A 20,226-nucleotide genomic window follows, 5' to 3' on the forward strand; every position below is an offset into this window, starting at 1 on the left:
TCTAAAGAGCGAAATCCATTATGTTCAGGAACAGGTGGAAGAAGGATTATTTATTCAAACTGCTAATGTGTATAGTGCTTACAGTTAGTATATTTGCTCAAAAAGCCTTTTGTTTCTTCTCATCGTCATCAGTTGTTATCTGTCAAGTTTGGACTCCTTTCTAAGGTCCAACTTGAAGGAGGAGTATAGGAGCTAATTAAATTGTATATTTTTTATGTAAATAAAGGTTGTTAAGTTTGTTAGAAGGTGGTTAGTTAGCTGTATGAAAAATTGTTCGAGTAGCTTCCTTTTTCTTCGTAACCTCATAACCAATAAATAGAATTTCTGTAATTCTCTCTTTAAAACACATTTCTTTCTCTGTAATATTTCTCATTCTATCAATTTTATAAAAGTACAAGATATTCACATATTTGTCTTCATTTTATGAAAAAAAAATAAAAAAAACTTTATATAGATACACCATGTTTTTATGACGGCTTCAAATGGCAATAGCATATCTTTAATTTAACTAATCTTTATACTGAAATAATCTTGATGAGGACTAACTAATACTTGAAGTTTTTGATGGATCAAACTAATTGTAGATATATAGTAGATACCTAAAAATATCAATATACTGTGATTTGTCTCCTAGAGAGTCTGGCACTATATAGTAATCTCACATCAACTCATCATGTTACTAAAACTTGTGCATATAATTATAATGTGGTTCACAACTCACAAGTATATCAGTATCCCCAAAATTATTTGGTTTTGTTGCATCGTGCATGCACATAAAGTTGGATGTACACCAACAGAACAAAATTAGGCCCAAGGTAAAATATCAGCAAAAATATCCTTAAACTAGGTGGACCTTAGAACATATGCAACGTCTTACTTTTGACCGACCCTGCTCTATTAAAATCCAAGATTAAACAGCTTCATCGATTGGCTACTAAAAGGAAGTGTGTATGATATTAATTGGGTCAGCTGGCCAATTCAACATCCAACAATCATAAACAAGTTTTGTTTCAAAAAGTGAAGGTTCCAAGATTCATCAGCTGCATGCGCCACGTCTCGAGTATTCTTTCTGGAAAATCTACACGTCGCAGATTAAACCCATATTATCTAACCCACATCTGACATCTCAAAGCTACACAAAGCTAGTGCACGCTCATTTCTGCCGGGGCTTATTTAGTTGATTTTTTTATAAAAAAAAAAATTGATCCTAAGAGCATGGTTAATAAATAATTTCAACTATGAGATCATCAATTACTTTATTCATTGAGCATCAGATGATAGTTTAATGATATTGGCATTCCTTCTAATCGCAAAGGTCGGGATTGAGTCTCGCCCCTTACAATGAGAGATTCCCAATTCCCCTTGCTAGCAACTTCATCTTACCTTTAAAAAAACAATTACTTTATTCATTTCTCACTCTTCCACTTCATTCATGATTTACAATTGATTTTTTATAATCTCTCGACTCATAATGGATTATCTATCATGTTAGATCTTCACATTCTCTTTCCTACTTTTTACCATATCCCATCATATGTTCTCTCTCCAATCTCTTTTTCATCTCATCTTTTTATTTATTTATTATGAGTAATTTAAGAATTAATTAATGATTATTGAATGTAAATAATTTTTATGTTAATAATTACAAACTATTAATAAAAAATAAATTAGTTAATGTTGTACATAATTGAATACGATCATTAACTTAATATTATCGATTTTAATAGATAATCAGAAAACGTCGAAACATTATTAAGTTTAAACTTAAGAAGAAAATTCACTTTAGAACTTGATCTTATCGCATTTATAAAATAACTAAAGAGAGTCCCAAAAGAAAATTCTATCAACTGCACCGCAAGTTCCAATGTACAACACGTACTCCATGTTCAGACACGTGGAGATCTCTTGTTTCAAGCTTCCAGTTATTTCTCCACGTGTCTCCCTCCTACTCTGAAACCATCACTATAAATTGCTCACTGCCTTATTCATCTCAACCATAACCAAACTTATTTACACTTAACCAAAAACCAAAAACCAAAAACCAAAAACCAGGAAAAAAGAGGAGAGAAAAACAGTTTGTGGTATTACACTTAATTCCAAATCAAAGTCCAAAGATGCAGACAGGGAAGAAAGCAGTGGAATCCGTGAAGGAGACAGCGTCGAACATAGCGGCGTCGGCAAAGTCAGGGATGGACAAGACAAAGGCGACAGTGCAAGAGAAGGTTGATAAGATGAAAGCAGACGACGACTACGACAAGGCCTTAGCCAGCGAGAAGAAGCAGGACCGTGTGACCGAAGCCGAGCTCCGTAAGCAGCAGGCCATGAGTCACAACGCTGCTGAGAAGGACGCTAAAACTGCTGTTGCTGGTCAAACTGGAACCGGTGGAACTGGTTATGGGACTACTGGGCCCCAGTATTCGCACTCGACTACTGGGGCCACAGGCTATCCCACTGGGGCTCACCAGATGTCTGCCATGCCAGGGCATGGCACTGGTGAGCCCGCAGGTGGGCATGTAATGGATGGGACCGCTGTTGGGTCCCATCCGATAGGGAGGGGGACTGGGACCAATACTAGGTCGTCTACGGCCCAAAATAGGCATGTTGGTGGAGGGACTAATACTGACTATACTGGAACTGGATATAGTGGTTAGTTTGATTGGTGTGGTGTCACTTGTCAGGTGTGTGTCACATTTACTTTTATTTTTAGAAGAGGGTGTGACATTTTTTTATGCTTTTTTTAGGAAAATGATGTATGTCTAAATGTCTAATATGGTGTGAAACTTGGAGTATGATATAATGTATGTTTTGAGTCTTATTTGTAATTCGAATAAAATGCCTTTTCTTGTAAGAGTTCCTTGTATTTGGAGTTCATCAAAATGATCATATCATAGGTGGCTTCTTTATCAATATGATGTACTTTCTACACGAAGATGTGCTTTATTTTGAGTATGGTTTCATGATAATTTAGACTATATCCTCCTGAAAAAAATTGTGCATTCATTTTACAAGAACCAAGAAAATAGGAAAAAGGTGGAGGAGAAATGAAATATGTATGGTGAAGGACTGGTAAACGCTTACAAATCTATTAACATACAAATATAGGTTTTATATTTTCCTTATATTACTTCATCGAAAACGTAATAGTTTGAAGTTTTCAAAGGCTTACAAAATTACTTCAGCTTCGATTATTTTTTTTCTGCAAAATATAATAAAAGAAAGTCCAAACATCTTTAAAAGGAAAATTTCATAAAACTACCTTTTATAATCAAAAAATTTCAAAAAATCACCTTTTAAAAAATTTCTTTTAAAAAATTACTTTATATGACAAATTTGTTTTAATATACTACCATTTTATTATAAATGTGGTTTAATCACTAATAAATTGAGTGATTGTAAATTGCTTTTCTTTTTTCTCCTCTCGTTTCTCTCTTCTTCTCGTACCCCATCGCAGCAACCCTATGACGATCGTCACTTATTAATTAGTTTAAATATAAACGTAAAATGGTAGTATATTGAAAGAAATTTGTCATATAAGGTAGTTTTTTGAAAGAAAATTTTTAAAAGGTAATTTTTTTTGAAAAAAGTTGATTATAAAAGGTAGTTTTTTGAAATTTTCCCTTGTTAAGGATTTGAGGTTGCTGAAACAGGGCAAAAATTTGGAGTTTAATTCCTATTTTTAAGCATCTGTATGTATTGAGATTCTTTTTTAAACTAATGATTTTGAAAAATTGATTATTAAAAAATGAAAATTATTTTTTTAGTTTTTTATTTTTGATTTTTAATTTTCAAAAAACTGAAAACAAAAAAACAAAAAACGATAACAAAGAGCCTAAATTTAGAGTTTAATTTTTATGTATCTGTATGAGATTCAAGAAGGGTAATGAGCCTTTTAACTAAACTTCTTACCTACTATATAAGAAAATCATATTACATGTATACAATCCAGAACAATTGCGAATGCAAAACAGCTGCACATAAATTTCGCAATTTGTTGGAAAAGAAAATTAAATTCATGCTGTTTTTAGACAATTATACAGAATTTATTTATTTAGATGTTCTCCACTTGTCATACATCTAATAATGTTATGATTGCTTTTGGTACTCCAGATCGGGAAAAACTTTATCTACTCAATAGGTCAACAATCCACTACTAATAAAAATAAATAGATATTGGAATCCAACTCATCAGTTCTAATACTTTTTTATGTTGGAAATTTTAAAAAATTAAATATATTTTGTTAATTAATATTTAGTTTTTAAAATATATAGTGGTCCATTTTATGTGGGTAGTTACCCATGATCAAGGAACTCCCCATGATTCTCTCCCCACTTCAAATAACCACTAATAACGTTCACCATTTTCTTAGGGCTCTCTGATGGCAAAACTCTAATATAAATAGGTGTTTTTATTCTGAAAATAAAGGTCACTAAATCTACTCTCTAAAAATCAAAAGAACACCATCCATACAGAGAGAGTGGGGGTTTGGCACCGAAATTCAGAAAATCGAAATCAATTGGGTACACTAGTTCTCGCAAGAAGAAGAAGCGGACAACAAGTTAGCAATGGCTGGAGGTATTCTCATCTATTTTAAAGCTTTCGCCTATGCAATTCATGTTCAATTCAGATTATTTATGAACATGTTAAGTTTAATTAAACTTACATTTGGTATCAGAGCAAGTGTTGCTCCTCTGCCTTGCTTAATTCTTTATTTCTTCATCTGCCTTTTCGGATCTGATGCTTTTGTTTTGAGCAATTGGGTGCATTTTTTTTTGGAAATAATTTACTCGACTATGGTAGAAGAAGAGTTTTGTCTTATATTTTTTTTCTTGCATTGTGTACTGTACCTCCTGGAGGATGAGTTTCTTTGGTTTTGCGTTGAGGAAGATGAATATCTTCATCTCTCTCCTGCTTTATCTTTTATATTAAAAGAGGTACTATATGACTGTATCAAGTGAGTTTGTGGCTATTTTTGTCTCACTGCTCCTTCATTTAGTGTTTTTATTTTATTTATTTTTTTTTAATTACCTTAATGTACCTTTATTTGGTGTCACGAGTATTGCCATCTGCCATGTTTAATTTTATTTTGTTTTGGAGTTTACAATGTAGTCTGCAGTATATACATAATATGTTAAAATGAGTTTTGTACTTATGTCAGTTTGTTGCTATTCATAATTTTTCAATTATGAGTTATTAAGATCGTCATTGGCAAGATTGTGTATATTACTGCATTAATAAGGCTTATGTTGTTTGAGTTTTTAGTTAAATATATTTCTTATATACATGGTGTTTAGTATATGAAATCAAGTGAAAGTTGAGTGGTTCAAAATTTTATTAGTTGGGGAGTAGCCACAGCACCTCTAATTATTAAAATTTTATTTTTGGAATCACATGTGGATACTAGATTTTTGTTGTAATTAATTGTATATGATAGAATAAAACTTACCCACAGGTATTTTATTGTGTTTGAAACAATTAATTGGGGTGAAATATAAATTTTGTTTCTTAAGCATCCCACAGGAATTAAGAAGTTGATACAGTTTATTAGTTTCACAATATGGTTATTACTATGAATCTAATTGAGTAAACTTTAGCCCACATGCAAGTTTTATGTCACTAGATTCATATTTTACATGATTTACATTGGTAAAACATGGTTAATGTTAAAGGTCTCAAATTTATTAATAAGCGTGATTATTTCTAACTGTAATTTATTTTTGCAGTAGTTTTACCTGGGAATAAATCTGATGTCAAATGTGACATTCCTGAATTATAGGGTGATAACTATAAGGTGTGGAAAGAGAAAGTGCTACTGCAGTTAGGATGGATGGATATTGACTATGCTATTAGGAAAGACGAACCGCTTGGCATTACAGAGACTAGCACTCCAGATGCAGTTGCTCTTTATGAAAAGTGGGAGAGGTCTAATCGCCTCTCTGTTATGTTCATAAAGACCAAGATCAGTGCTAGTATTCGTGGTTCCGTCGATAAGCATACCAAAGTCAAGGATCTTCTTAAGGCCATCGATGAGCAGTTTGCATCTTCTGACAAAGCTCTTGCTAGCACCTTAATTATGCAGTTCTCATCCATAAGGCTCACTGAGATTAAGGGAGTGCGTGATCATATCATGCGCATGAGGGATATTGCAGCTCAGCTTAAGGACTTGGAAGTTACCATTTCTGACACTTTCCTTGTGCGTTACATTTTGTGCACTCTTCCTCACCAATATGGCCCTTTTAAGGTCTCTTACAACTAGAGCTGCTAAAATCTGACACGACCCGTTTACACGACACGAACCCGACCCGTTTTTAGCGGGTTTGGGTCAAGGTTTCCGACCCGTTTAATTAAATGACACGACACGACACGCTAATTAAACGGGTTGGGTTCGGGTTTGAGTCTCCAACCCGCCAAACCCGTATAACCCGTTTTAATTAAAAAGCCAGGTTTTCATAAATAAGCTGCCCAGGTCCATTTCTTATGTTTTTGGCCTTTTGGGCCCAATATGTAAGTAAATGTAAGAGATAAAAGTCCAACAGAAGGAAACCCTAGCAGCTTTGAGGAGAGAGAAAAATAACCTCACTTCTTCTTCTTCACTTTCTGGATTCAATCTCCTAATATCTTTTCTGGTTTCACGTCATTTCTGGTTTCCATTTCAATTTTTTCACTTCTTCTTCTTCACTTTTTGGATTCAATCTCCCAATATCTTCAATTGTACAAGGTAAATTGCTATTTTTTTAAATTCTTTTAGTTGTTTTTGCACTTTAATTTACATGTTTCATGTTCATTCTTTTTGCAGTATAATGTTCGAATTTCTATTTTTTTTTGCATGTTTTTAAATTGATACCTATTGTAGATTAAGCCTGCGTTTAATTTTGAATTGATGTGTAAATATTGTGATTCGTTTTCTGCCTTTTTGTTATGTCATTTTCTGCTTTTTTGTGATGCGTTTTTTATTGTTGAATTGATGTATAATTGTAGATTAAGCATTTAAGCCTGCGTTTTATTGTAAAATTGTTTGAATAACCTTGAATTGCTATAATATTTCTGATATATACTACTGTATTATTGCTGTAAGTACTCAGAATGGACTGTATTATTGCTGTATAATTGTATACTCAAACCAAACTGTAAATCTGCGTTTTTTCTGACTGTATTATTGCTGTATAATTGTCAAAACGGACTGTATAGTTGCTGTAAATACTCAAAACTGACTGTATTATTGCTGTATTATTGCTGTATAATTGTATACTCAAACCAGACTGTATTATTGCGCTTTTTCTGACTGTATTATTGCTGTATAGTTGTTGAAATTGAATTGTTGTAAAATTGCTGTTATATATCAATATTATTTGCCTATTCAACACTTATTTCTTATGTGTTTCTTATTAATTAGCACCTCTAATTATATTGTTTACTAATGTGTTTGTTTTTTTGTTATGTAAATATGTAGATGGATAATGAAAGAGAGAGTCCAATTGAGAGTCCTTTGGAGAGCCCGGTGAACTTAGATTCTGATGAAGAGGTGAATGACAACGAGCCTCAACCTGCTGCACGTGTGCCGCCAACCAGCAAACCTAATTTAACCGGTGATCTCCTTCAAGGCCGTAAACGTGTAAGAAAATTAACTTCTGATGTTTGGGGTCATTTTGATATGATAGATGAATTGGATATACATGGAAATATACAATGTAAATGCATTAAATGTGGGACTAAATACATTGCTGAAAGTAGTCATGGAACGGGGAATATGCGTAGACATATTAAGAGTTGCAAGGGGAAGGTTTATAGGGATGTTGGTCAAATGATTTTACAATCTAATGCTTCTGGTATTGTTGAAAATAAGATTTCTACTTTTAAAGTTGATGAGTTTCGTGAATTACTTGCTCTTGCCATTGCTAGACATAATTTACCTTTGCAACTTGTTGAGTATGAAGGTATTAGGGCTGTGTTTCTTACTTGTGTCCTGAGGTTAAGCATGTTAGTAGGCACACCATTAAGAATGATGTAATGAAGATATATGCCAAAGAAAAATCAAAACTTAATGAGGCATTAAAACATGCACCTGGTAGAGTAGCGGTAACTTCTGATTGTTGGACTTCTATTACTACCGATGGGTACATCACTTTAACTGCTCATTATATTGATAAGAATTGGCGTTTAGCAAAGAGGGTTTTAGCCTTTTCTTTTATCCCACCACCCATAATGGGCTGCATTGGCTGAGAAGATGACCTGTATGTTGAAAGAATGGCGTATTGAGAAAGAGTTGCATCAATAACTTTAGATAATGCTTCCGCTAATGACTCCATGGTTGAAACTTTGAAATATGACTTAGATTTGGTGTGTAATGGTGATTACTTTCATGTTCGTTGTTGTGCTCACATACTTAACTTGATTGTGCAAGAAGGTCTAAAAGAAATAGATGAAGCTATTTTAAAGGTTAGGAAAGTGTTAAGTATGTAAAGGTTCTCAAAGTCGTAGGCAAAAGTTTCTCAAATGTGTCCAACATGTTAATCTTGAGGGTTCCACTTCTAGAGGATTAAGACAAGATGTGCCTACTCGTTGGAATTCCACCTACACAATGTTGGAGAGTGCTTTGTTCTTCAAAAAGGCACTCCTCCACATGAAAGCAACGGATGCAAATTTTGTTAGTTGTCCAAATGCGGAAGAGTGGGCTAGGATTGACAAAATATGCAAGTTCCTTGGTGTGTTTCATGAAGTAACTCTTGCCTTCTCGGGTACTAAGTATCCCACATCCAATCTTTACTTCCCTAATGTGATTAAGGTAAGGTTGTTGTTGAAAGAGCACATGGGAAGTCCGGATAGGTTTTTGAAAACTATGGCAACAAGGATGTGGGAAAAATTTGATAAGTATTGGTCGGAGTTTAGCACTATTATGGCTATTGCGGTTGTTTTTGATCCTCGATTCAAATTGCAAGTTGTTGAGTGGGCGTACAAGAAGCTTTACAATGACAGATGGGAATTCGAATTGGAATTGTTCAAAGGCAAACTATTTGCCTTGTACAATGAGTATGCTTCTTCAACTCCAATTTCAATGAATAGGCAAGGAAATACTCAAAACGGACCTACTCATGATGATCTAGCCTCGGACACTTACATGGAGGTAATTTCTTCTATTTTTTAATCTGTTTTTACTTGCTGTTTTTTTATTCTGTTTTTTTTAATCTGTTTTATGTTTCTGTTTTTTATTCTGTTTTTGTAATCTGTTTTCAAATCAGTTTGTTTAAATCAGTTTTGTAATCTGTTTTTTTAATATGTTTTTAAATCTGTTTTTTTAAATCTATTTTTAAATCTGTTTTTTAAATCAGTTTTTAAATCAGTTTTTTAAATCAGTTTTTTTAATCAGTTTTTACTCTGTTTTTGTATTCTGTTTTAGTATTGCTGTTTTTTAATTTTTTTTCATTGTCTCTTAGGATTTTGATGATTATGAAGGCACTTCGTCTTCTATTAATGAAAAATCTGATCTACTTAAGTATTTGGAGGAGCAAAAACTACCTCGCACGGCCAAGATTAATGTGTTAGATCATTGGAAGGGACTTCAAGGACGATATCCTATTGCCTCTCGAATGGCAAGAGATATCTTAGCCATTCCCATCTCTACGGTGGCTTCCGAATCGGCATTTAGTATCGGAGGGAGGGTGTTAGATGCTTATAGGAGTTCTTTAAATCCAAGCACGGCCGAAGCTTTGATTTGCGTAAGGGATTGGGTATTTCACAAAGGTATATATAAATTATTATAAGTTGAAAATTAGAAATTTTATTTACTCATTATCCATTAATTTCTAATATTATTATTTATGTTAACTTGGCTAGATGCAAATGAAGATGAGATTAGTGTATTGTGTAATCAAGTGGCGGAATGAGCGTTGATATAGACGATGATGATGATCATGCGAGCTCGAAGAATGTATCGGAAGCTACTTAGATTGACTTGCATTTAGGCTTTTTATAAAATGTGTGGAATTTGTAATTTGGTTTGGAATTCATGTATGTTTCAATGTTTGTTTTAGACTTTGTGTTTGTATTTGTAATTTGTTTTAGACTTTGAATTGGTATTTGCTTTACATTTTATGTGGCTTCCAATTTCCCCAATTTCAATTAAGTCAAATTAATCAGTTATGTTGCATGCCAAAAATGGCAGAATATTAGAGCAAAAAACAGGTTACAAATAGGGCAGAAAATCAGATTTTATTGACAGAAAAAAGCCAAAAACAGGTTAAACGGGTTATCAGGTCGGGTTCGGGTTATGCGGGTCGGGTTCAGGTTTCAGCTTCTGACCCGTATAATTAAACGGGTCGGGTTCAGGTTGGGGATTCTCAACCCGTTTAATTTTTGACACGACACGAAATGAACACGACACGACACGTTTAGCACCTCTACTTACAACACACATAAGGATAAATGGTCAATTAATGAGCTTATGACCATGTGTGTGCAAGAGGAGGGGAGATTGGTAATGGAGGAGGGTGAAAAGGTGAACCTTACTACTTCTGCAAAGAAGAAGAAGGATCACACTAAGGATAAGGAAAAGGGTCAGATTCCACCTAATCAAGCCATCAAGAAAGAGTCTTCGTGTTTTTTCTGTAAAAAGAAGGGACACATGAAGAAAGACTGTGTAAAGTTCAAGGCTTGGCTTAAGAAGAAAGGTAATTTTCTTACGTTTGTTTGTTATGAATCTAATATGGTTAAGTGTTAATCACAATACATGGTGGATTGACTCTGGTACTACAATCCATATTTCGAATACCTCGCAGGGTATGACAAACCTAAGGAAACCAATGGGGAGTGAACATCACACCTATTCAGGCAACCAGATGAGTTCGCATGTAGAGGCCGTTGGGACATGCAGCTTAACTTTAAGTAGTGGTTTTATTTTGCATTTAGAAAGAACATTTTATGTTCCAAATTTCTCTAGAAATTTGATTTCAGTTTCAAGACTTGTACCTTCAAGAATTTCCTTTAATTTTTCAGACTCTGGTTTCAGTTTAATTAAAGATTCTGAAATTATTGGTTATGGTATTTTGTGTGATGGTTTATATCGAATTGAATTGCAAAATAATATCGCTAATTGTTCCTTGCATGTTAATACTGGTTTAAAGCATTGTATTGTGAATGAAGAGTCCTCTATGTTATGGCACAGGAGATTGGGACATATCTCCATTGAAAGAGTCAAGAGATTGGTAAAGGAAGGAGTACTTGATGCTCTAGACTTTGCTGATTTTGAGACTTGTGTTGGTTGTATTAAGGGAAAGCAAACCAACAAATCTAAAAAGGGTGATAAGAGGAGCTCCGACCTATTAGAGATTATACATACGGATATTTATTGTCCGGACATGAACGTTAAAGATCTGAAATACTTTATCACCTTTATTGATGATTATTCACGATACATGTATCTCTACTTACTTCGTTCCAAAGACGAAGCTTTAGATGCTTTTAAATTGTTCAAGGCTGAAGTAGAGAAACAATGTGGTAAGGACATTAAGATCGTGAGATCAGATAGAGGTGGAGAGTACTATGGTAGATACACCGAGAATGGACAAGCATTAGGACCATTTGCAAAATTGCTTCAAGAAAATGGGATTGTTGCCCAATACACTATGCCTGATTCTCCAGACCAAATTGGTGTAGCAAAAAGAAGAAATAGGACCCTAATGGACATGGTGAGAAGTATGGAGAGTAACACTAAACTTCCATCATTTTGTGGATTGAAACTCTTAACACGAAGCGTATATATTAAACCGGGTTCCTTCCAAGGCAGTCCCAAAGATGCCTTTTGAGTTATTCAAAGGATGGAAACCGAGTTTACAACCCACGTGAAAAGAAGCTTGACCCGAGAACTATTAGTGGGTATTTCATTGGATATCCTGAGAAATCTAAGGGTTATAGATTCTATTGTCCGTCTCACATCACCAGAATTGTGGAATCAAGAAATGCAAAATTTCTTGAAAATGACTTAGTTAGTGGGAGTGATCAAATTCGGGACATTGTTTCTGAACAGGATCACGACAGAGTTTCACCCCCTGACTTGAGTGATATTTTAAGTGATAGGCTGGTTGTTGTTCACGCTCCTCAAGATAAACTAGGCGTTAGACAACCAGTGACAGAAATTCCACAAAATGTTGATGATAATCTAGTAGATCATAATGAGAATGAGGAACATTTGGATGATCAACAGATTGATCAAGTTCTTTTAAGGAGATCTGTTAGAATGAGGAAATCAGCCATTTCTGATGATTATGAGGTGTATTTGCAAGAATCAGATTGCAATGATGAAGCTGACAATGATCCAATTACGTTTTCACAAGCCACAAGTTCAAGAGATTCTGAATTGTGGATGAATGCCATGAAAGATGAGATAAATTCTATGGCATCAAATAGAGTTTGGGATCTCGTCGAGTTGCCTAATGGTGTTAAGGCCATTGGATGTAGATGGGTCTTCAAGACAAAGAAAGACTCAGCAGGCAACATCGAGAGACATAAGGCTAGACTCGTTGCCAAAGGGTTTACTCAAAGGGAAAGAATCGACTACACGGAGACCTTTTCTCCTGTATCAAAGAAAGATTCCTTTCGAGTTATTATGGCATTAGTAGCTCATTTTGACTATGAGTTACATCAAATGGACGTGAAAACGGCATTTCTCAATGGTGATTTAGAAGAAGAAGTTTACATGAAACAACCTGAAGGATTCTTCTCTAAAAAGGGTGAGCATTTGGTTTGTAAGCTAAATAAATCCATATACGGGTTGAAACAGACTTCTCGCCAATGGTATATGAAGTTCCATCAAGTGATAACTTCATTCGGTTTTGAAGAAAACATCATGGATCAATGTATATACCATAAGGTCAGTGGGAGTAAGATCTGTTTTCTTGTGTTATATGTGGATGATATTTTGCTAGCAACCAATGATAAAGGGTTGTTATATGAAGTGAAACAATTTCTTTCAAGTAACTTTGATATGAAAGATATGGGTGAGGCATCTTATGTCATTGGCATTAAGATCCATAGAGATAGATCCCGATGCATTTTGGGTTTGTCTCAAGAGACCTATATCAACAAGGTACTTGATAGATTTCATATGAAAAATTGTTCACCAAGTGTAGCACCCATTGTGAAAGGTGACCGGTTCAGTTTAGACCAGTGCCCCAGGAATGATATTGAGAGGGAACAGATGAAAAATGTTCCTTATGCTTCAGTTGTTGGAAGCATTATGTATGCTCAGGTTTGCACTAGACCTGACATTGCATATGCTGTTGGAATTTTGGGAAGATATCAGAGTAATCCAGGTCCTGATCACTGGAATGCTGCAAAGAAAGTGTTGAGATATCTTCAGGGTACTAAGGACTACATGCTTACGTATAGACGGACTGATAATCTCCAAGTAGTTGGTTATTCTGATTCCGATTACGGTGGCTTCATTGACTCAAGAAAATCCACCTCTAGATATGTGTTTATGTTAGCCCATGGTGCCGTTTCTTGGAGGAGTGCAAAACAGACCTTAACTGCTACTTCAACTATGGAGGCTGAGTTCGTCTCTTGTTTTGAGGCTACCTCACATGGTGTATGGATGAAAAGTTTCATATATGGACTTAGAGTCATTGACTCTATTTGTCGGCCGATAATAATGTTTTGTGATAATTCAACTGCTGTTTTTATGGCTAAGAACAATAAGAGTGGAAGTCGAAGTAAGCACATTGACATAAAGTTTCGAGCCATAAAAGAACGTGTTCAAGAAAAGAAAGTGATCATAAAACATATTAGCACTGGATTAATGATTGCTGACCCCTTGACAAAAGGCATGCAAATTAAAGTTTTTAAGGGTCATGTAGAGAGCATGGGACTTGGTCCTATTTGTTAAAACATTGTTTGAGTTATGTTGTAACTTTTCATTCAGTTGGATATTTCTCTTTCAAGTTATGTACGTACATGTTGTTTTTGTTATTTGAGAAAGTATCATTATGTTTGACCTTTCGTAAACATAAGGTTTACTCATTAATTAGTATGAGTGGTGAAAGACAACGTATATTGTGATACATGGAAGATAGATTCTCGTTCTAAAGGGAATTTTATCGCCATGATTCATATATGAAGTTTTTCTCGTTAAAATGGACCAAGTGGGAGAATGTTGGAAATTTTAAAAAATTAAATATATTTCGTTAATTAATATTTAGTTTTTAAAATATATAGTGGTCCATTTTATGTGGGTAGTTACCCGTGATCAAGGAACTCCCCATGATTCTCTCCCCACTTCAGATAACCACTAATAACGTTCACCATTTTCTTAGGGCTCTTTGATGGCAAGACTCTAATATAAATAGGTGTTTTTATTCTGAAAATAAAGGTCACTAAATCTACTCTCTAAAAATCAAAAGAACACCATCCATACAGAGAAAGTGAGGGTTTGGCACCGAAATTCAGAAAATCAAAATCAATTGGGTACACTAGTTCTCGCAAGAAGAAGAAGCAGACAACAAGTTAGCAATGGCTGGAGGTAATTCTCATCTATTTTAAAGCTTCCGCCTATGCAATTCATGTTCAATTCAGATTATTTATGAACATGTTATGTTTAATTAAACTTACATTTTAATGCTCTATTTTTAGTGGGTTAACGACCCACCGGACAAATGTAACATTGCCCCTCCAGATCGAACCTATATTTGCTCAATGAATACACTGGACTCATGGTAAACCATAAAGGTTTAATGTCCTTTCATAGTCAAGAGGTAACCCGATATTTAATACACATCGAAGTACATAATTGACCGGTGGATTAATGTTGCTAATGGGAATAGTGATTCGCTATTTTTAACAATAGGTCCCCAAGATCTTTTAGTTCATCAACGTCTTCCCGTATGGAAAGACGCCTATTTGCCTTAAACTTGAGCGATAAACACGTGATCAGTTATGTGATTTACATTACAAGTACAAAATGCTCAATTTTATACTATAATTTGAATGACCTTCAGCACTAGGCCCCCTAGTCGAAAGGACCCTTGGCATTTCACCATTAATCCTGAATCTCTAGGATTGGTAGAATTGGTAGTATTTTATACATATTCGGTAGATTCGGACTCTTTTCCTGATAGCATGAAAGTGGAAATTCATCTTCTTGTAAGTGTATGCATCTGAATTAAGTACGAATACAGAACATAGTCGAAGTGACAAGATGTAATTTAAGCATACAATAGACAAATTCAAGGTGCTGAAAGTTTTATGATCATTACTTAGCTATCCCCTCACAGTCCACATATCAGTCAGACTCCGGATACAACTCCAGGACTATAAATTACACTGCCAGTCCGCCACGCGGCGCTGTTCTTTTGCCTTCATTTAATGCTCTTCTTCTCCTGGCAACAATTACTTCGAAGTATGACCGACCATCACCCCTGTCCTTTACCAGAAATCTATCTATTAAAGGTAGGAAAAGCAAACAAGTATCATCCATCTAACAACCACAAAGCCTAAGTAAAACAAGCAATCTAGCAACAACGAGCAAATAAGAGAACCCTTCGCATCATTGAACCTCATTTAACATAACAGAAAGTCTAGATTGGATTAGCCATATTCAAGATTAGGGCCAAACAAACCCATCATCTTGAAGACAGAAAACCCAACTAACAAAATTGGGATCTGCAAACACTCATACTCCAGACTTTCGTAGCTCGGCTGCCCCATGAGCAAAGTGGCACCTATCTCCAAAAGTACATGAACCCTTTGTAAAATTCTCACAGAGCTTGGTCCTGTAATTGCTTGAGGCAGGTCCATGAGCTGCAGATCCATGACCCCCAGGTCCATGGCCTCCAGGTCCATGGCCTCCGGGTCCTCCAGAAGCTTTCATGGGAGCATTTGCACCAACACTTGCTACGAGATCATGTACCATGTCACTTGCCATCTTTATCTGATCAAAATTTCCTTCGAGTTCGATGTTTCTCTTTGTAGGGTCAGAATCATGATCCCGAATTGAAAGCTTTACTCCTGTTTGACGGCAAATCTGCTTCGAGTTCACACCACTCTTACCAATAATGGCCCCTGCTAAGGAGGCATCAACACTAATCTTAGCAGTAGCAGAGGCACCAAAACCGGCAGGCAGAGCAGCTGGAACATGTGACTCGTTTCTCCCAAGAAAGCGTCCATGCATGGGTAGCCCCCCCATAGCACGAGGATCATCAAAGGACGGAACAACAGGTTTATTCAGTTCCCACTCACCATGTGCAAAATGGCATTTGTCACCATATTTGCAACCTTCAGCAGAGCTGTACTTGTTGCACAGGCGGGTTTTGACAGTAGCTGCAGAGCCATTAGGAGCTTGTGGAGGAGGTGGAGCAACTCTTGATATGGTCGGTAAGTTCATCATCTGAGAGACAGCATTGTAGCCACCGGGGACATGGTGCAGGAAGTGACAACTTTCTCCAAATGGACATCCAGATGTACTGCATCACAGAATAGATCAGATTAGAGTAGTTAAGTCAAAGCCATGCATGCTATGAACAGGGGAATTCATTTCAAAAAAAAAAAAAAAGCAAATCCACATCTAAAGGCGCAATTTTCTCGAAACAGAATGGCCGATTAAATTCTTTCCACTTCATAGAAACAGAGCAACATAAAATCCTCTTGGGCTAGCATATAATCACAAGTCCCACAAAGATTGATTGAGGCTAAAGTTTGCCGCCACAGAATCGAGTAAAACCACATTTTCAGGGAAAAGGGTCCCCAAAGTGCTGGCATCTAACAACAATAACAAGATATGCAACAAATCTCAATCAGCCACAGCAATCATATATAATACTAACTGCAGAAAACATAACAATCTCGTCTCTATATCATAAGGCCACAATTAATAATACCCCCTTTTAACATAGTTAAACAAAACGCGACATAACTGAACCACAAACAAATAACCCACAACTATTAAGCATACAGTACAAAAAGCAACCAGAGACCATAGATGTAGAGAAAAGTGCTATGAAATTTTAATATTTTCGGAAATACCAAAACTGAAAAGTGATGGGACTTTATGCAGATTAGTTACTTCCCCAAGAAAGTCACTACCTAACTGAAATGGAGGGATAATATAAAAAAAAAAATCCAATTGTATACTGAAATGTTTATGCAATAAGGGTTGAATCCAGCAAGTATTCAACTTTGTTGGAGTCTTCTCCTAGGAAGAGAACTGAGTTTAAAATCTATACATAGAGAAAGCCATGTGCATTGACAAATGCAAGCCGGTTTGGGCAGGGGTTGTTTCTTCTTTTTTCGTTAGCAAGGAAATTATCTACTCCATCCATTTGGTTCCGAGTTTGAATACTGGGTAACCCATAGACATCATCATATCAAAGCAACTTGATTTTGAAGCTGCACAAAACAATCTGATTCCACTGAAGGCCTTGAAAACTTAAAGCAATCTCATTGTTCCATTAAAGGCCTTGAAAACTTCAACTACCTTCCATAAAAATATGGTGATATTTCACCCACGGAAGCCACAAAGTTTGATTTTTTCACTTCAGCATTATATTTCTCACTTTACTAATAGAACAGGTTCAGCAACATAAAGAGTTTGAAAGACAGAATAGATGTGCAAGGTGTTATAAACCATATGTGTTACAAGAATCACATCATAGTACAATCCATATGCCTACTCAAATTTTGGCTCATCCCAAAGGCAGGGTGCTTTCTTTCCATCCAAAAAAACCAATAATAATAATCTCTCCATGTAGTCCACATTTCACATAAATATAGCCTACCCATCAGGAAAGTCCACATTAAGTTTCCTAGAAAATATAAGTCTCTGAACTCTGAAGTCTTAAAAATATATAAAGTCACTAATTTTGATTTCAGATTGAAGATCTAGGTTTATGAGCTACTGCTTGCTAGATTAAGAGACCTAAATCTTGTATACGAAATTTTCCAAGCACTTGTTCGCATGCATTTTTTGCACGTGAAAAAGGAACACAATCACCAGTTTCAGAATCATCAAAACAAAAAAGAGTTTCCAGAGTAGCTACATTGTTACAAAGAAACACTCCAACTTCTCAAGCTAGACATTCTTCTAATAATAAAGCTGAAATTGATGTGCAATAAAACCCACTTCTGAAGGAAGAGAACTTAGCGGAATATCAGCAAAAACATGGCACAAGAAAAGAGTAAAGATTTAGAAGTGACATAAGGCATAATCCTATGAAGGTAGAAATAGCAATACATTCAGAAAGGCAAAAATAAGCACTGTCGATTACAGAGCAACTAATAGAACATAGTGCAATCAAGCAAGCCATAGGTACTACATTAATGTGGATAACTGCATTTGCATGCTTATGGATTGTAAATTTCGCTCCTGTGGGCAACATACAGCCTAAAACGTTTGTACAAAGATATGCTACAATGTCAATATTTATTAGATAGATAAAGATTAGAACCTGAAGAACTTGGTGCAAGGCTTTGATTTGCTTCCTATACCACTTGAATCCGATTCTGTTACAAAACATTAATTGTTTTATGTGAGTTTTCCTTGCCTTCCTTGATTTGAGTATGTTGTAATAAAAATCAAACTTGAAAAGTATTTTCATATAGTTCAAAAACAATGCTACTACCACTAGCTTTGTCACACGATTAAACAAATTTTTTAATGCATATATATATGAATACATAGATATCTAAGTTAATGTGAGGCTTTTAATAAATTACAAATGTGAAGCATTACAATGGTGGCTTGAGTATCCATATACATAATACATGTATTAGTTCTTTGTAATGCAATTTCGCACAATGATGATTAAGTGATATTTCAACTCATCCTTGGTGAATTCGGTTTCCTACTTCACATACATAATCATCAAAGTTGACTCCAAACTGTTCAATCAAAACATTGCACCCAACCCTTCCAAGCCACAAACAGAACGTGTTATAACTCCTTATCACAAAAGTTACGAAGAGTGCTTAAAAGAATTTACACACACCCAAAAAGAGAAACACTGCCTCGACAACGAACGACTGATTCGTCAAGAGCTCAAATCAGCAAATGAATTACTAAAATGACAGGTCAAAATTACATAAACATATAGTACTGCAAACAGTAATGATATACCATAATTGGAATTTAAACATAAAAGTAAATAGTGACATCACCAAGTGTCGATTCTTTCCTTCTTTTAAAGATAGTACTTCTATTCGTGACATCACCAGTAAACCAAACGAAATATTTTCATTTGAAATTTGGTGTTTTTCTATCCTAAAACAGATTTTTCAAAATCTGAAACCTTGTTTCTTGCTGTTAAGTTCAGATCCAAGACAAAAAGTACAGAATCATAACTTGTACAGCAAAATAAACTCACATAAATCAGCAATAACATAAGTGTAAAGCTCAAAACAAAAACAACTAAAATATTTCGGAACATAAAATCACATAAAACGCCATAAAAATACAGAAAATTCGAGAAAATAGCAAGAAAAAGAAAAAGAAATACCTTGCTTGAACTTCTTGAATCCGCCATTAGCGTTTGCAGCTCCAGCATCATGTCTTCTCTTTCGGGCGTCCATTGAAGTAAAATTTCTGAGCTAAATCGAGCTAAAACAACAACGAAATTAACTAAGAAATGAAAATTGCGAGAGCAATTTCTTCAAATTAGAGATCTAAAACCCTAGAAAAAAAAAGGGTGAGAAAAATTGGGGAAAAGGTAGAAACCCTAGCAAGAGTTCTAGGGTTTAGAGATTTGGAGGAGAGAGAAAGAGGGAAGAGAGACGCCTCGAGGGAAGTGAAAGAGAGAGAATTGAGCGCTGGATGTTTAGTTTTTAGAATTTTAGATTTTTTGGGTGTTTTTATTTATTTATTTACTTATTTACTTATTTTTATTTTTTTGAGGTGTGGAAATAATATGAGTGGGAGAGAAATGGAAATTGAAGAATTATTTGGTTTGGGTTTTCTTATCTTCGTTTTATATTTATGAAAGGAAACTTAAGTCGGTTTTAATTTTTGGAAAAAAGAGGGAAAAAGAAAATGAAGATTGACTGGTGGTCACGTGCTACATGAGCAACAAAAATAAGAATCCAATGGCTGGATGGATTGCTGATATGGTTGGACTAGGCCTAATAAGGCTCTTCAGATAGTCGGTCTCACCCAGGCCCGTAAACAAAAGGAATCTTTGGAGGCTAATCGGCTAAGGACATGTCCTATTAATCTTATTTTGATATTTTCAGTTTACTTCAATTCAGTTTTATTC

The 20,226-nt window shown here is 35.2% G+C and overlaps 2 protein-coding genes across 2 annotated transcripts; one reads left to right on the plus strand and one right to left on the minus strand.

The window, feature by feature from the left end:
• The first annotated feature begins 1,982 nt into the window (after nucleotides 1-1,982).
• LOC104889201 (late embryogenesis abundant protein 46) lies at nucleotides 1,983-2,848 on the plus strand. The gene has a single exon (XM_010674363.4). It carries the CDS (start codon nucleotides 2,115-2,117, stop codon nucleotides 2,649-2,651), a length of 537 nt encoding a protein of 178 aa, XP_010672665.2. The 5' UTR covers nucleotides 1,983-2,114; the 3' UTR covers nucleotides 2,652-2,848.
• Nucleotides 2,849-15,166: 12,318 nt separating this feature from the next.
• On the minus strand, nucleotides 15,167-20,013 carry LOC104889202 (zinc finger CCCH domain-containing protein 14). Its single transcript, XM_010674364.4, has 3 exons — nucleotides 19,474-20,013; nucleotides 18,427-18,481; nucleotides 15,167-16,446 (listed from the first exon to the last, which is right to left on the minus strand). The coding sequence occupies exons 1-3, from the start codon at nucleotides 19,544-19,546 to the stop codon at nucleotides 15,657-15,659; spliced, it is 918 nt and encodes a 305-aa protein (XP_010672666.1). The 5' UTR covers nucleotides 19,547-20,013; the 3' UTR covers nucleotides 15,167-15,656.
• Nucleotides 20,014-20,226: the final 213 nt, after the last annotated feature.

This window comes from Beta vulgaris, chromosome 3, assembly GCF_026745355.1.
Source record: "Beta vulgaris subsp. vulgaris cultivar EL10 chromosome 3, EL10.2, whole genome shotgun sequence".
NCBI lineage: Eukaryota > Viridiplantae > Streptophyta > Magnoliopsida > Caryophyllales > Amaranthaceae > Beta > Beta vulgaris.

Bases quoted from the DNA above. Each gene is read 5' to 3' on its own strand.
- LOC104889201 (XM_010674363.4), top strand. From the start codon at position 2,115: ATGCAGACAGGGAAGAAAGCAGTGGAATCCGTGAAGGAGACAGCGTCG.
- LOC104889202 (XM_010674364.4), bottom strand. From the start codon at position 19,546: ATGGACGCCCGAAAGAGAAGACATGATGCTGGAGCTGCAAACGCTAAT. The intron at 18,482-19,473 runs GTATTTCTTTTT...GTTTTGTAACAG, and splicing joins ATTCAAGAAGTTCAAGCAAG to AATCGGATTCAAGTGGTATA. The intron at 16,447-18,426 runs GTTCTAATCTTT...TCTGTGATGCAG, and splicing joins CCTTGCACCAAGTTCTTCAG to TACATCTGGATGTCCATTTG.